Raw genomic sequence first — 18,006 nt, 5'->3', positions numbered from 1 at the left:
TGCCAGGTGAGTGGGAGTTCTGTTCTCAAACAGGGCGTAAAAAGACACAAACTCAATTTACAGAATAATGATTGGAATGCGAGTCTTTGCAGCTAACCAAGTCTTGTAGGTACAGACAATGTGAGTGGAGAGAGCATTAGCACAGGTTAAAGAGATGTGTATTGTCTCCAGACAGGACAGCCAGTGAGACTTTGCAAGTCCAGGCAAGTTGTGGGAGTTACTTTCTCACCTCCTCTCACCCCACAGCTCTCCCAGATCTCTGCGCTCCTCTGATTCTGGCCTCTTGAGCATCCCTGATTTGAATCACTCTACCATTGGGAATCATGCCGAGTGTACAAATTAAGAGCTGGAGTAGGCCACTCAGCCCCTCGAGCCTGCTCTGCCGTTCAATAAAATCATGGTTGATCTGCTTGTAACTTAAGCCCCACCTTCCCATCTACTGATAACCTTTCACCCCCTTGTTAATCAAGAGTCTATCTATCTCTGCCTTAAGAAAAATATTCTAAGACACTACCTCCACTGCCTTTTGAGGAAGAGAATTCCAGAGAATCTCAACCCTCAGAGAAAAAATTAATCATAGAATCCTACAGTGCAGAAGGAGGCTGTTCGGCCCATCAAGACTGCACTGACCACAATCCCACCCAGGCCCTATCCCCATACTTCCATGCATTTACCCTCACTAGTCCCCCTGATACTAGGGCGCAATTTAGCATGGCTAATGCACCTAACCTGCACATCTTTGACTGTGGGAGGAAATCGGAGCAACCAGAGGAAACCTACGCAGATACGGGGAGAATGTGCAAACTCCACACAGACAGTGACCCAAGCTGGGAATCGGACCCAGGTCCCTGGCGCTGTGAGGCAGCAGTTCTAACCACTGTGCCACCCCATTTCTCCTCATCTCTATCTTAAATGAGCGACCCCTTATTTTTAAACAGTGACCCCCTAGTCAGTGACCCTTAGTTCTAGCCTTCAGCTGCCTGGGTATAAGGCCTGGAATTTCCCCCCTCAACGTCTTTCTTTCTCCCCATAGCTCCTTTATCTCTCCGTCTAAAAGACGTGCTGGTTTGGTGCATTGGCCGTGCTAAATTCTCCCTCAGTGTACCCGAACAGGCACCAGAGTGTGGTGACTAGGGGATTTTCACAGTAACTTCGTTGCAGTGTTAATGTAAGCCTACTTGTGACACATAAATCAATTTTAAACTTTTCCGCCTTTAAGATGCTACTCAAATCCCACATCCTTCACCAACAAGGGGAGGCGATGGCCTAGTGGCATTATCGCTAGACTATTAATCCAGAAACTCAGCTAATGTTCTGGTGACCTGGGTTCAAATCCCGCCACAGCAGATGGTGGAATTTGAATTCAGTAAGAAATATCTGGAACTAAGAATCTATTGATGACCATGAAACCATTGTCGATTGTCGGAAAAACCCATCTGGTTCACTTGTGTCCTTTTAGGGAAGGAAATCTGCCATCCTTACCTGGTCTGGCCTACATGTGACTCCAGAGTCACATCAATGTGGGTTGACTCTCAAATGCCCTCGGGCAACTAGGGATGGGCAATGAATAGAATCATAGAATAGAATCCCCATAGTACAGAAGGAGGCCATTCAACCCATCAAGCTTGTGCTGACCACATCCCACCCAGGCCCTATTACCGTAACCCATTTACATTGCTAATCCCCCTGACACTAGGGTCAAGTTGGCATGGCCAATCAACCTGATCTGCACATCTTTGGACTGTGGGAGGAAACCGAAGCACCCAGGGGAAACCCACACAGACACGGGGAGAACGTGCAAACTCCACGCAGACAGTTACACGAGGCTGGAATTGAACCTGGGTCCTTGGCACTGAGAGGCAGCAGTGCTAACCACTGTGCCACCATGCTGCCCCAGCCAGCCAGCGATGCCCATGTCCCATGAATGAATTTTTAAAAAATTGTCCATCTGCCTTGATAACACCTCGTGTGGCTTGGTTCTTCAGATTTACGGATCTCCTCCTGTGATGTGCCTTCGGATGGTTCTTTGTTGTTCTTATTGGTGAACTGTCTGGTGGATCCACTTGAAGGCTAAGTTGCAGATTGGAGTCGATGTTTTGCTTGATAGGACAATTAAGAACCAAGAACATGTCACTGTAGGGTTAACAAAATGAATGCCATGCAAATCCAGGAAAGGGGACCTGTTCACGGTCATCTGAGGGGAATGAATGTGCATCAGGGAGTACCCAACTGGGAGAAGTGGAAGAAAAATGCGCACATTCGCACGTCTGGGCTCCCAGACAAGAATTTGTGGACTTTGCAACATCCAGAGCAATCAGAACACTCTATGTTATTTGGCAGGAGTTTTCCCAGTAAAGCAGATAAGCTAACTAGAAACTCAGCTGCCCTGCTTTTAATTTTAACCCCACTGCAATAATAGTTTTAAGACCACGGTGGAAAAACAAGCTCTCAAGATAGTCCACAGCAATTTTTAGAAAGATACCACTGTGTTTATTTAATAAACTCTTGCGGCAAGAGCAACAATTCTTCCTTCTGAAAGGCCATCGACAGCCTTCCTGCCTCTTAGTCATAGTTCCTATAAATAAAGAGCCACAGGAGCTGAGGTCAATTGGCCCAATGAACTTTGCTGTTTTGTGTGTGAATGATTCCTGAAGGTTGTTGAGCAAAACATTGATCATCCGGCTCTCCACGGAGAACCGCATTTCCTCGAGCGCACGATCAAAGAATGATGCAGCGCAAAAGGGGGGGATATTTGGCCCATCACACCCACACTGACTTTAAAAGAACTGTCTAATTAGTCCCATCGCGGGGCAGTTGGAACCACATCTTCTCAGGAGCAAGTGATCATTTTATCAATACCCATCCAAACCTCAAACAGATATTTGCCTGGTTCTCTGTTACTGTTGGAGTGAGTCTCATCACTTTTGCTGGGAACTCTTTTGTTAAATTGAGGAATAAAAATCCTCCATTAATTTCTCCTCATCCTTTTTTTGAAGTTTTTATCCAGTTTAAACCAGTGTGGTCGCGATTTGTGTTGCGTTGAAGTCACATGACTTTCCTGGTACCTGCATCGTCTGTGCGTTCAAAGGCATGACTCTGCTCAAAACTAACTGAACTGGACCTCTTCACAACGTGGGCAGTGCCGGTGCAGTAAACATGCTGCTGATGGTACCCCCATAGCTTTAGGAAGTGTGGGGGTGGCACAGTGGTTAGCACTGCTGCCTCAAAGCGTCAGGGACCTGGGTTCAATTCCAGCCTCTGGTCACTGTCTGTGTGGAGCTTGCACATTCTCCCCATGTCTGCGTGGGTTTCCTCCAGGTCCTCTGGTTTCCTCCAGGTCCTCAGGTTTCCTCCCACAGTCCAAAGATGTGCGGGTTCGGTTGATTGGCCTATATTGCCCCTTAGTGTCAGGGGGAATAGCAGAGTAAATACGTGGGGTTACGGGGATAGGGTCTGGGTGGGATTGTTGGCGGTGCAGGCTCGATGGGCCGGATGGCCTCCTGCACTGTAGGGATTCTATTGGCTTCTACTGATGATGTGAGAAGAGGCTGGAATAACATCTTTTGACTCGTGTTCAAATGTCTATGGGGGATGGATTTAGAGATGATCCGGGGTCATCCCAAAGCATCTTCCAGCCAATTAAATACTTTTGAAATTTAGTCAGTATTGTAATGTCGGAAATGCAGCAGCTAATTGGTGCACAGCAAGCTCCCGTGAACTGCCCTGGTAATTGATCCGTATTGATTTTGGTTCAGAGAGGAGCGTTGGCCAGGATTTAGGGAAAGCTCTTCTTTCCTCTCTCTCTCTCTCTCTGCTGACGCCGCCGGATTTTCACTAACTTCATTGCAGTGTTAATGTGAGCCTACTTGTGACACGAATAAATAAACTTTAAAAAGTGTGCAATGCCGCCCGATTCGTGCAACACTTTTGTGTCTCTCAATTCCAATCAAATACCTTCCACCAATCATAGAATCTCTACAGTGCACAAGGAGGCCATTTGGCCCATCGCGTCTGCACCGACCACAATCCCACCCAGGCCCTATTCCCATAACCCCATGCATTTATCCCCTGACACAAAGCGTAAATTTAGGATGGCCAATCCACCGAACCTGCGCACCTTTGGACTGTGGGAGGAAACCGGAGCACCCGGAGGAAATCCACGCAGACACGGGGAGAATGTGCAAACTCCACACAGTGACCCAAGGCCAGGAATTAATTGATTTGTGGGGCGGCGGGAAGGAGGGTGTTTTTCCAGCTTTATTTTCGCCATCAGCTACTGACAATTTGGCCACAAGGATAGGTTGCTCTTCCTCCTTCCTGCACTGGTCTCTTAACAGATGTAAAATCGATCTGAACATGAAGCTTATCTTTTGCCGACATGATTTTCCATAAGTCAATTGTACCAAGAATGACTCCACTGTCTCGAACGATGCGAGCTGTGTGGATTTCTGCATAGCTGCCCAACTCCCTCCATTGCAGCTGTGTCATGCTGCCACGTGCTCCTGCCATACTCTGCAATTGCTGGGGATTATTATTTAGTATTTTCCTTGGGTGGGTTTATATTGAATTCCCTGTGATTTTCATCTCATTCAAGGATCACCGCTGTAGCAATTGTGACAGATTGGAGTTTACTTCCCCCAGAAGTGCTGTATTTAACCGGGCCGTGCACTATAAACTTTTGGCTCGCAAAAGTTCCCCAGAGTTGTTTTTTGGAGGGGGGAGGCTGCAGTTATAAATCACCGCTGACTTTACAGCCTGAGGAAGTCTTGATTTGGTTACATTTGGTGTGCGAGAGGAAGTCTTGTGAGTAGTGTTTGTGTCACGCACCTGGAGTCACCAGTTAGCTCTTGACAACTGGCCGGTGCAGACCACAAATATTAGTCACAAGTAAGGCTTACATTAACACTGCAATGAAGTTATTGTGAAATTTCCCTAGTCTCCACACTCCAGCGCCTGTTCGGGTCAATGCACCTAACCAGCACGTCTTTCAGAATGTGGGAGGAAACCAGAACACCCGGAGGAAACCCACGCAGACACGGGGAGAACGTGCAAAGTCCACACAGACAGCGACCCAAGCTGGGAATTGAACCCAGGTCTCTGGTGCTGTGAAGCAGCAGTGCTAACCACCGTGCTGCCCCCATTTTCAGCAGATTGCTGTAGATTAGAGAGTGGGGTTCTGTGAGTGTGTGTGAGAGTTGATAATCAAGCTGGATGTGTGATGAGGCTGGAGGGGCTTTTTAAATACAACGTCACCGAGTGTTGGAGCAGATCTGGTCTTAAACATGTTATTAACAGGTTTTGTAACACTGGCAGAAGATGAGTTCAGCCCGAGTTTCACATATTAAGATACGAATATTAGAGTCTGTTCTGATCTTGATCATTAAACTGAGCCAGCGGATCTGTTGCAAAGCTTTCCCAAGGCTTATTTGATGGCAGTTCAGACTGTCTGGCTTTTGGAAAACACTCCCTCGCTGTCAGCTTCTCCCTGGTACTGTTTCCAGTGCCTTATCAGGCAATTTTACAGGCCATTGAACATGACTCTTTATCTCTAAATTGCTGAGGGAAAACTTCAAAACGTAAATGTTGGAACAATTGTAGATCCTTGTTCGATGCTGGAAGTTGCCTATTAACGTTATGGCGCACTTTGCCACAAAGCAAAGGCGCACTGTGTATATACTTATGATGTGGAGATGCCGGCGTTGGACTGGGGTGAACACAGTAAGAAGTCTCACAACACCAGGTTAAAGTCCAACAGGTTTATTTGGTAGCAAATACCATAAGCTTTCGGAGCACTGCTCCTTGACGAAGGAGCAGTGCTCCGAAAGCTTATGGTATTTGCTACCAAATAAACCTGTTGGACTTTAACCTGGTGTTGTGAGACTTCTTACTGTATATACTTATGAACAGCCTTGGGCCACACCAGAGATTGATACTTAACCCAATCTCTTGAAGCTTCACTTGAAACGAGTGATGAATATAAAATAAAGATTTCCATTTCTGTAGCGGTTTTCGTGACCTCTGGTCATCTTGGATCACTTGGCCAATCAAGCACTCTTGAAGTGTAGTTATTGTTGCTATGAAGGAGGCACGGCAGCCAATTTGTGTACAACAGTGTGATACCGAGCAGCTGATCTAGTGCTTTTATTTTTGTGGTGTTTGAGGGATAAATATTGACCAGAACAGTCCTGTTCTTCAGAGTAATCATGATGTGGCGATGCTGGCGTTGGACTGGGGTAAACACAGTATGAAGTCTAACAACACCAGGTTAAAGTCCAATAGGTTTATAAGTGGCTTTTGCTACCAAATAAACCTGTTGGACTTTAACCTGGTGTTGTTCGACTTCATACTTCAGAGTAATGCCATGGGATGTTTTATGTCTATGTAGGTGAGGTGTGCTCCGGTTTCCTCCCACAGTCCTAAAGACTTGCTGGTTTGATGCATTGGTCATGCTAAATTCTCCCTCGGTGTACCTGAACAGGCATCGGACTGTGGTGATTGAGGGATTTTCACAGTAACTTCATTGCAGTGTTAATGTCAGCCTTACTTGTGACACTAATAAATAAACAATGAAGCCTCAGTTTAATGTCTCATCTGAAAGGCATTATTGCCGGTAGTACTACACTGAATGGACTCAAACCCACAACCTTCCGACTCAAAGCAAGTGTGATACCCACTGAGCCATGGCTAATAGTGGTTAGCACTAATGCTTCACGGTGCCAGGGACCTGGCTTCGATTCCTGGCCTCGGGTCACTGTCTGTGTGGAGTTTGCACGTTCTCCCCGTGTCTGCGTGGGTTTCCTCCGGCTGCTCCGGTTTCCTCCCACACTAATTAATATACAAACAATATTTTAAATCTCCTGTTTCACAGTAGATAGAAACCTTACGGTGCAGAAGAAGGCCATTCAGCCCATCGGGTCTGCACCGACCATAATCCACCCAGCTGTGTCCCACACGCTTACACCGCTGATCCCTCTAACCTATGTATTCTGGGACATTAAGGAGCAATTTAGCATGGCTAATCCACCTAGCCCGCACGTCTTTGGACTGTGGAAGGAAACCGGAGCATCCGGAGGAAACCCACGCAGACACGGGGAGAACGTGCAGACTCTGCACAGACTGGGACCCGAGGCTGGAATTGAATCCGGGTCCCTGGCACTGAGGCAGCAGTGCTAACCACTGTGCCCCCCTCACGTTAAAGATACTGTATAAATGAAAGTGGTTATTATAGCTTTGGCGATCTATTTTTTTTTGTTGCCAGTGGTTGCTCTGCACTGCCTGGGTGTGTTTAAGATCGAGATTATTAAGACTTCTAGATCTCTCCTGGCTTCATGATCTGCAATTTCACCACGATTTGTAGGGTACACGTCCTTATTTTATCCTTCCTAGGTTCAGTTCTTTGAACGTACCTGCATTAAACTGCATCTGGCATTGATCTGCCGACAAATTTTCCCCAGCTCCCTCTGTCATTTTTGAAGCTATTTCCCTCATTCCACCAGCTCTCGTGTTTGGCAACAGCAAATGTCCCAAATGGCAGGAACAGAGGTAACTGTGGTGTAACTCTCACTGTGTGCAGCTCGCCCATATTCTCTGTGTTCAACAATCTAAATTAGCCGCCGCTTGTCAAAGTCCTCCATTTCAAAAAAAAACCTTGCCCTTGTGCTCAAATCCCTCCGTGGCCTCACCCCTACCACACCCAATCACCGAATTTTTACAGTTCGGAAGGGGGCCGTTTGGCCCATCTAGTCCAGCATGGAGCTAGAGATGAAGAGCCTCTACAGAGAGACTGAAGAAGCTGGAATTGTCCTTGGTAAGAGCAGAGAAGGTTAAATCCATAGAATCCCTGCAGTGCAGAAGGAGGCCGTTCGGCCCATCGAGTCTGCACCAACCACATTCCCACCCAAGCCGTATTTCCATACCCCACATATTTACCCTGCTAATCCCAACACTAAGGGTCAATTTAGCACGGCCAATCAACTGGATTGTGGGAGGAAACCGGAGCACGCGGAGGAAACCCACGCAGACACGGGGAGAACGTACAAACTCCGCACAGACAGTGACCCAAGCCGGGAATTGAACCCGGGTCCCTGGCGCTGAGAGGCAGCAGTGCTAACCACCGTGCCGCTTCAGGGAGATGTAATAACGCTGTTTAAAAATCCAGTCATTCTAATGGACTGAATCGGAGAAACTCTTTCCAAGAGTGGAAAGATTAGTCTTCAGAGCAGTGATGGGCAACCTAGGCTAGTGAGTGAGCTGTGTGAGTGACCCTCCTTCACCTCAGTGGGTCGCAAGATTGAAATTAGGCTTGTTCTCTAACTGTGACCCCATGAGTAAGATTAAATACATTTAATACATGCCAAATATTTCATAGCGGGTTATAGAAAATGATTAATCATTTATATATTAATAGATCTGTCATCAACTTCAAGTGGTAAAAGCAATAGAAATGTTTAGATGTTTGACAGAGGGAGCACACGGCTCTCTCAGTCAATGTTGTGAGCAATCAGCACGCACCTCACTTCACTTGCCTTCGCTTTACGTGCGAATCACTTCAGTCACACTGGCAGGAACAAGCACAGTAAATAGTTTTACAACACCAGGTTAAAGTCCAACAGGTTTATTTGGTAGCACAACCTGGTATTGTGAGGCTACTTACTGTGCTTACCCCAGTCCAACGCCGGCAACTCCACATCATGATGGGGAAAAAAGCTACGCAGATGGAAACCAGCTAAATGTGGCAATTCTGCACGTGGGCAGTGGTCAGCAAAATGTCTTGTGGGTCACCCTCCGGGGACGGTGCGGTGGCACAGTGGTTAGCTCTGCTGCCTCACAGCACCAGGGACCTGGTTTCAATTCCCGACTTGGGTCACTGTCCGTGCGGAGTCTGCACGTTTTCCCCGTGTCTGAGTGGGGTTTCCTCCGGGTGCTCCGGTTTCCCCTCTGTTTGAAAGACATGCTGGTTAGAACCATAGAACCATAGAAAATTACAGCTCAGAAACAGGCCTTTTGGCCCTTCTTGTCTGTGCCAAACCATTTTATGCCTAGTCCCACTGACCTGCACTTGGACCATATCCCTCCACACCCCTCTCATCCATGAACCCGTCCAAGTTTTTCTTAAATGTTAAAAGTGACCCCGCATTTACCACTTTATCCGGCAGCTCATTCCACACTCCCACCACTCTCTGCGTGAAGAAGCCCCCCCTAATATTCCCTTTAAACTTTTCTCCTTTCACCCTTAACCCATGCCCTCTGGTTTTTTTCTCCCCTAGCCTCAGCGGAAAAAGCCTGCTTGCATTCACTCTATCTATACCCATCAAAATCTTAGGTGCATTGGCCATGCTAAATTCTCCCTCAGTGTAACCGAACAGGCGCCAGAGTGTGGCGACTAAGGGATTTTCACAGTAACTTCATTGCAGTGTTGATGTAAGCCTATTCGTGATGCTCATAAAGTAAAAGATGGGCTGCATCTTGAAACCATTCCGCAAATGTGTTACTCCGATTGCTTATCCTTTACTCAATGTTATTGAATTCTTTTGACTGTGGAATCATAGAATCCCTACAGTGCAAAGGGAGGCCATTCTGCCTATCAAGTCTGCACCGGCTCTCTGACTGACAGAGCATCTTACCCAGGCCCTCTTCTCTCTGTCCCCATAACCCCACACATCCATCTAAACCATATAGCCTATGCATCTTGGGACACTTAAGAGGCAGTTTAGCATGGCCAGTCCACCTAAACGGTACGTCTTTGGACTGTGGGAGAAAACCGGTGCACCCCATGGAAACCCATGAAGACACGGTGGAGAATGCGCAAACTTCTCACAGTCACCCGAGGTCGGAATTGAACCCGGGTCCCTGGCGCTGAGGCAGCAGTGCTAACCACTGTCATCATGCTGAATATTGTGTGTAGCACACACTCCTCCTAATCACGGGATTTCGGGTTCAAATCCCATTCCCAAGTCTTGAGCGCAAAAGTCAAGGCAGACACACCAGTGCAGTACTGAATGAGTGCTGTACTGCCGGAGGTACCGTCTTTCAGACGAGAGTTAAACTGCGGCCCCACTGGCCCACCCGGTGTCGATGCAAATGATCCCATGGCACTATTCTGAAGAAGAGTAGGTGAGTTATCGCCAGTATACTGGCCAATATTTATCCCTCAACCAACTTTTACAGATGCATCATAGAAAGCATTCTTTCTGGTTGTATCACAGCTTGGTATGGCTCCTGCTCTGCCCAAGACCGCAAGGAACTACGAAAGGTCGTGAATGTAGCCCAGTCTCATCACGCAAACCAGCCTCCCATCCATTGACTTTGATTACACTTCCCACTGCCTCGGAAAAGCAGCCAGCATAATTATGGACCCCACCCACCCCGGACATTCTCTCTTCCACGACCTTCCTTCGGGAAAAAGATACAAAAGTCTGAGGTCCCGTACCAACCGACTCAAGAACAGCTTCTTCTCTGCTGCCGTCAGACTTTTGAATGGACTTGCCTTGCGTTAAGTTGATCTTTCTCTACACCCTAGCTATGACTGTAACACTACATTCTGCACTCTCTCCTTTCCTTCTCTATGAACGGTATGCTTTGTTTGTATAGTGCGCAAGAAGCAATATTTTTCACTATGTTAATACATGTGACAATAAATCAAATCCGACATCTCTCACACACTATTACCTGGTCATTATTGCGGCCTGTGGGAGTTTGCTGACTAAATCAGTCACCGTGTTTTCTACATGACCACAACTCCAAAAAGTGCACCGTTTGCTGTAAAGCACTATATAAGTGCAAGTCTTTGTTGTTACATTGTCGAGATCCCGTCCTCTTAAATCTTGAGGTGAGGGTAAAATTAAATTCGGTGACACATGTTTCTGTTGTTCCCAAAGGTTTCCCCTCGCCAGTAACCAATGTTTTACACCATTATAAAATGTAAAGTTGTAAATCTTTGTTCGGGTGTCGGAGCGCAGGTCACTGATTTAGTGCTAACACGCAAAGTGATGAATGCTAGCAGGTGATGCACAGTGATTTAATCTTCCTCGAGCCTGAGTGGAAACTTCCAGAATAGCTTAAACAGATTGACGCCTGTCGGGCCAGCAAGCAGGAGGAAAGGAGGTTTGTGGTTTGGAATGTCAGAAGTCTCCTCTGTGGTACCCATTAGAGTTCTTTGTGGATGGTTGTTAATTGCGACATCCTGCCTTGAGTGACCCTTGTGGAATCCAATCCGGAGAAGATAAACACTCCAATTTCCATCAAAACTGAGCACGATAATTGTAGAATGGAGAAACTCCACTTTTTAAAGGACTGATCCTGTGTTTGTTCGCCTTACACTGGAGGTTCTTGATGCACTTCAGAACTTTGCCTCTTTCTCCTCTCTCTATCCTCTCCTTTCTCCACTCTCTTTTTTTCTCTCCCCTCTTTCTCACTCCTTCTCTTCCACTTCCCCATCGTGCATCTTTTTTTCTTTTCTCTCCTCTCCTCCCCCTCTCTCTCCCCTTCTCCACTCTCTCGCGCTCTGTCCATCTTCTCTCTCTTTGTCTCTCTCTCCTTTTTCCAGATATTGATTCCCTCTGCTTCCAACCCATGAGCTTTCAATCCAGTCATTGTGTGCGTTAAAGCACTCTACTCTAGCTCAGTCTGAAAGATGTTTGCTTACCAATGGCAGTACAAGATGACATGATAGCCAGCACGTTCATTTCCCCAGTTACCACAGAAGCAGCTTGTTCTGTGTCCGAGGGAGAACAAGGGAGTTGAAATATTCCACAACCTGCAGTGGATGTCACGTTTGACTTCCTTGCAGTAAATAATCATGAGGGTGCGACACATTGCAACTGTGCGAATGATCGTTGCTGAGATGCTCCAGTGCTGTGATGACACTTTATTGAGTTTTTTGGTTAGCACTGCTGCCTCACAGCGCCAGGAACCCAGGTTTGATTCCCGGCTTGGGTCACTGTCTGTGTGGAGTTTGCACATTCTCCTCGTGTCTGTGTGGGTTTCCTCCTGGGTGCTCTGGTTTCCTCCCACAGTCCAAAGATGTGCGGGTTAGGTTGATTGGCCTTGCTAAATTGCCCCTTAGTGTCAGGGGGATTAGTTAGGTAAATATGTGGGGTTATGGGGATAGGGTGGGATCGTGGTCGATGCTGACTCAATGGGCCGAATGGCCTCCTTCTACATCGTAGGGATTCTATAAATACGTATAAGAATGGAGTCTGGTGAATGTGTACATGACCGCTAGATTGTATACACGTGCCTGAACTTTTCCCTCCAATTCTTCTTGCAGCTGTCAGAAGGCGGGAAAGCAGCGCACGCAAGCATTGAGGTTGGAGATTTGGTTCTCTCTATCGATGGGGTCAGCACCGATGGAATGGCTCACCTGGCAGCTCAGAACAAGATCAAGGCCTGCACTGGATCCTTGAAACTCAACATGCAGAGGTAAGATCCTGCCGCCTGCGCCCAGCCGAATATTCCTGTACCTCTCTTCCCCAGCCAGGATGAAAGCCCTGTGCTGTGAATGCAAATGGCAATATTTAGTGTGGCAGTTCAGGAGATGTTAGAAAACACTTCTACACGCAGAGCATAGTGGAGGCTTGGAACTCTCTTCCTCACATGGCGACAGGTGCTTGTTCCATTGTTAGGTTTAAGTCTGAGATAGACCATTTTTTTTATTGAGCAGGGTTGTCAAGGGATATGAACCTAGGGCATGTACATGGAGTTAGGCCACCGATCAGCCATGATCTTATTGAATGGCAGAGTGGGCTCGAGGCCTACTCCTGTTTCTGTGAGTGGGAATTCTCCACCTCGAGGTGGTGGTCTTTGAATATTTTTAAGGCAGAGCTAGATAGATTCTCGACAACTAAGAAAGGTGAAAGGTTCAAAGACTATTTCCTCGGGTGGATGGAGCTATTACAAGGGGGCATAACTATAGGGTTCATGGTGGGAGATATAGGAAGGATATCAGAGGTAGGTTCTTTACTCAGAGAGTGGTTGGGGTGTGGAATGGACTGCCTGCAGTGATAGTGGAGTCAGACACTTTAGGATCATTTAAGCGGTTATTGGATAGGCACGTGGAGCACACCAGGATGGTAGGGAGTGGGATAGCTTGATCTTGGTTTCAGATGAAGGTCGGCACAACATCGTGGGCCGAAGGGCCTGTTCTGTGCTGTACTGTTCTATGTTCTATGTTCTATGTTACAGGGCTAGGCGGGAATGTGGAGAAATCAGATCAGCCATGATCTTATTGAATGGCAGAGTGGACTCAAAGGGCCTACTCCTCATTTATGTGCATGTATTTGTGTGCAAGTCAGTGGTAAGAGAGCCCAAGACGTAAGATGATGAAAGTAGTTTTCTCTTTGCCCTGAGTTGTCAGCACCTGGTTAGAGTGGATCACCAATCAGTCATGACCTCGTTGAACGGTGGAACAGTCTGGAGGGGCTGAATGGCCTCCTCCTATTCCAATTGGCAGCAACGGGCCAAGAACCATTCCAGAACTGACTGCTGTAATGGGAGCGGGTGTGGTAAAAAGATTACAACATTACATTCATGTAAGTTAATCAAATACTACTTTCCACTTGTGCCCACGGTCGTCCACTGAAGAGGGAGGTGGGCTGAGTGACGTCGCACTGTTAGTTCACAGGAGCAAAATTGTGATGCTAATAAATAAACTTTTTAAAATTGCCACTCATCACTGTTTGTATTCTGAAATCTTGTTTTTCGTTCGTCGATCTGCCCTGCCCTCCACCCCAATCGTAGACATTTTCCACCTCTTCCCTTCTCCTGCTGGCTTCAAAAACTCTTGACAGTTTCATCCCACCGTCTGTTCTAATTTTTAAAAAAACCCCATATGCCTGAAACTATTCTCTGTCCAGGTGACGCCGGACCCGCTGAGGTGGTTGGGGTGGGAGGTGGGGTACACGCTGATGCTGCAACATCTCATTGCACCGCGATCCCTCGGTTTGAACGGAGTTTGGGGTAACGCTCGATGGCTCCAATGGGAGTGGGCTAAATACCTAACCTTGCTCCAAGTGTTGAGATGTCTATTGTAAGTTGTATGTTTTAAGTATTAGGATGGAATGCGTTCTCGTGATGTTTGGAGCAGCTAAAGTGTTCAGAAGTGCCGAAGTCGATGTGCAGAATGTAACTTGATCATTCGCAGTTAAAGAAGTTCCCCTTTTAGCCAGGGCTCCATGTCCTTTGCCATTCCACTCTAAGTCATGGGACTTTATTCTGTTTTTAGAGTGTAGCTTCTTAATTTTGCTCACTTATATTTGTGCATGTAAGTAATATAAATGCTTTCAGAGTGGGCAATCACTATATATAAAAATAATCTATTTATAAAATCCAACTTGTTTTTTAACAAAAATATTTCAAATTCACAACAGCTGCTGGAAGATGTGTGCTCTGTAATTGGGAATAATATTATTGGCACTTTAAATTTGATGACAAACCTGGCATCATTTTCCAGCAGAATGTATGTATAGATGAGAGACGTGTATTCGAGGATCATCTCATCCCATTCCCTTTTTGAGGGGCAGCACGGTGGCACAGTGGTTAGCACTGCTGCCTCACAGCGCCAGGGACCCAGGTTCGATTCCCGGCTTGGGTGACTGTCTGTGCGGAGTCTGCACGTTCTTCCCCGTGTCTGCATGGGTTTTCTCCCACAGTCCAAAGATGTGCAGGCTAGGTGGATTGGCCATGCTAAACTGCCCCTTGTGGGGACTAGATGGGGTAAATACATGGGGTTATGGGGATTGAGCCTGGGTGGGATTGTGGTCGGTGCAGACTTGATGGGCCGAATGGCCACCTCCTGCACTATAGGATTCTATGTGTACTAAGAACATAATTAATTTTTTTTTGCCAGTTTTCAAATCCTTGTCCTGGAAGAGATAAGGACACAGAGGGCATGCCTTGATCACCTTGGCATGAAACAGATGAATTGGGTGAGAGGTCACATGACACCAGGTTATAGTCCAACAGGTTTATTTGAAATCACAAGCTTTCAGAGTGAAGTTTGCCTGACGAAGGAGCAGCGCTCTGAAAGCTTGTGATTTCAAATAAACCTGTTGGACTATATTAGGTAATTTATAGTTGTATATGTTAGGAATAAGGTACAAGTTTAAATAAGCCTTATTTGTGCGCAAAGAAAGAGTTAATAACTTGGTTCAGTTTTAATTTCACTTTAAGCTTTGCCTGCATTGCAATAATGTAGACCCCCTTTATCCCCAAGTTACAACCCTTAAAGCAACCACGGTATAAAAAAAAACTAAGCTGTTGCTCAGTAACCAGAGGCCTATACTGGGAGGAAGAGCAGTTTGAGACAGTTTAGAACCAGGTAACCTAGAAGCAAGAAGCTTTCCAAAGGCACTGCAAGTACAGACAGGTCATTAAAGGGGGACAGAAGGCAATTCCCAAATGCTAAAGAACAGAAAGTTCCAGAAACCAGAGAATAAGGCAGAAAAGAGCTCCAGGAAGTTAAAGGAACATAGAACAGCATTCTGGAAAAGAATCCTGTTCAGTGAAGTCAAAAGCAGAGGGAGAAAGAGAGGAGCTCCCAGTTAAAGATGGGGCTGAAATACGCAAACCTGGAAATGCCAGATATCCGTGGTAATCAAAAGGTTGTTGACATGTTAATACAGCCAGAGAAGCATTGTTGTTCTGTTGGCATGGCTGGATACCCGAGAGATTGTGTGGAAGCTTGAATGCGCGTGGAAATTTAGGGCAAAGGAATGCTGAAAGGTGAGGTTGATATCCGGGAGGTGGATCCTTGGTGAAGTCATCTGAGAGAGAGCATTGTGTGGGCGAAGATTCCAAAATGTGTGCTTTGAGAGCAGAGACTGGAAACTCTCGTGTGGGAGTCAATGTTCTAGTGAGACCAGTTGGTTCAATGTGAGGGGATTTGATGAGAAATCTACAGTGGTTGTTTTGGGTGGCATCTGTGACTTGGTTTCAGAGTGTAGTGCATTTGGCCACACCTTGCCTGTTGGTTTACATGGACAGTGTACTAAGAACATTAGAGTATGAGATATATTTTGTAACTTCGTAATCATTATAATCTATATATACCTGTAAAAGGTAGAGCTGAGGTGACCGTATTGTGTTATTGTTAATTTTATCTTGATTTAATAAATCTTTCATTCTTTTGTTAAGAGTTCTTTGACAGTCCTGCGACTTCATCCACATGCTTAAGTAAGGCTTATAAGTTAGGGTCAATCAAGCAGACTCCATTTGATTTATTATTGTCACAGGTATTAACATATAGTGAAAAGTATTGTTTTTTGCGTGCTATACAAAGCATACTGTTCAGAGAAGGAAACGAGAGGGGGCAGAATGGAGTGTCACAATCATAGCAAGGGTGCAGAGAAAGAACAACTTAATGCAAGGTACGTCCATTCAAAAGCCTGACAGCAGCAGGGAAGAAGCTGTTCTTGAGTCGGTTGGTACGTGACCTCAGACTTTTGCATCTTTTTCCTGAAGGAAGAAGGTGGAAGAGAGAATGTCCGGGGTGCGTGGGGTCCTTGATTATGCTGACTGCTTTGCCGAGGCGGTGGGAAGTGTGGACAGAGTCCATGGATGGGAGGCTGGTTTGCGTGATGGATTGGGCTGCATTCATGACCTTTTGTAGTTCCTTGCGGTCTTGGGCAGAGCAGGAGCCATACCAAGCTGTGATACAACCAGAAAGAATGCTTTTTATGATTCATCTGTAAACATTGGTAAGAGTCGTAGCTGACGTACCAAATTTCCTTAGTCTTCTGATAAAGTAGAGGCGTTGGTGGGATCTGATGGGATCCAGATGGGATTGTAGTCTGTGCTGGTGTTCATACTCTGCATGAGTCTAGATTTGTTTAAAGGTTGTGAGGGACCTGGCCTGTGGAAAGTTACCTCCCGATTCACCTCATGAATGAGTTAATCATCAGTGAATAGGACATAAATTTAAGTTAATTGTTGAAAGAACAATGGGAAAGGGGGTGGGTGGGTGGGGTAGGTACATTTCTTTTTACGGAGACCTGTTGGGGCATGAAATGATATATGACGGGCAGCGTTGGAAGTAGAAATTATACTAGCATAAATTCAAGAAAAAAATTGAAACGGTTGCGAAAGAGGGGTAGGGGAACGGGTCTAAGTAGTAAGCTGCAATGGAGCTAATGGACTTCCTTTGGTGAGACACAGGTTCTGTCATTCCTGTCCTTTTTTTAATGGGTTCTTTCACAGGATGTGTGTGTCACTGGCCAGGCCAGCATTTATTGCCCATCCCTAACTATCCCGGGAAGGTGGTGGTGAGCCGCTGCCTTGAACCGTCACAGTTCATGTGGTGTAGGTACACCCACATTGCTGTTAGGGAGGGAATTCCAGGATTTTGACCCAGCGATAGTGAAGGAACGCCGATATATTTCCAAGTGGGGGTGTGGCTTGCGGGGAGGGGGGGCCTTGCAGGTGGTGGTGTTCCCATGCACCTGTTTGTGTCCCTTCCAGGTGGTGAGTTTGGAAGATGCTGTTGAAGGAGCCTAGGTGAGTTGCTGCAGTGCATCTTGTCGGTGGCGTACGTCAGCAAACTTGGCTTTTCACTGTAATGCAATTCGGTTTGCCTTTTAAGTTATTTATGGAGGGAGAGTGGGCAACAGCACCATGTTTGTATGTGTCTCGGCTGCCTTGAAAATGGATGAGGGTTGCCTCCACGTTCAGTATTCGGTGTAATCTGGCCCGACTTGACCAACATTTAAAGTGGGGTTGTGAGGAGTCAGTGAGATTGCTTAGGATTGACCGACCCTCTTGTGGGTCACTGCTAACCCCCAACTTTTCATTTAAAAATAAATCATCCTTTCCAACATTCGGACGAGACCTGTTGAAAAGAGACAGAGAAGCCTTGTGGAATGACTGCCTTCTGACCTTTTGAATAGCACTGATGCTGATATTCTGTCTGCTTATAAATAGAAATAAGGTTTGCAGTTCTGTGCGCTGGTAACTTGAGATAATGTCGCTGTGATTTGAACTACTTGGGGAGCTGTTGACAAATACTGAAAGAGC

General features: G+C 46.4%; 1 protein-coding gene across 1 annotated transcript in view; it reads left to right on the top strand.

The window, feature by feature from the left end:
* The window catches only part of LOC144490493 (PDZ and LIM domain protein 5-like), a 259,977-nt gene that overhangs the window by 58,933 nt on the left and 183,038 nt on the right, over positions 1 to 18,006 (top strand). Inside the window, exon 3 of the mRNA XM_078208260.1 lies at positions 12,269 to 12,420. Coding sequence (XP_078064386.1) covers positions 12,269 to 12,420 — 152 coding nt within the window. The remainder of the gene's footprint in view (positions 1 to 12,268; positions 12,421 to 18,006) is intronic.

This window comes from Mustelus asterias, chromosome 1, assembly GCF_964213995.1.
Source record: "Mustelus asterias chromosome 1, sMusAst1.hap1.1, whole genome shotgun sequence".
NCBI classification, from domain to species: Eukaryota; Metazoa; Chordata; class Chondrichthyes; order Carcharhiniformes; family Triakidae; genus Mustelus; species Mustelus asterias.
This window is presented reverse-complemented; position numbering and strand designations above follow the sequence as displayed.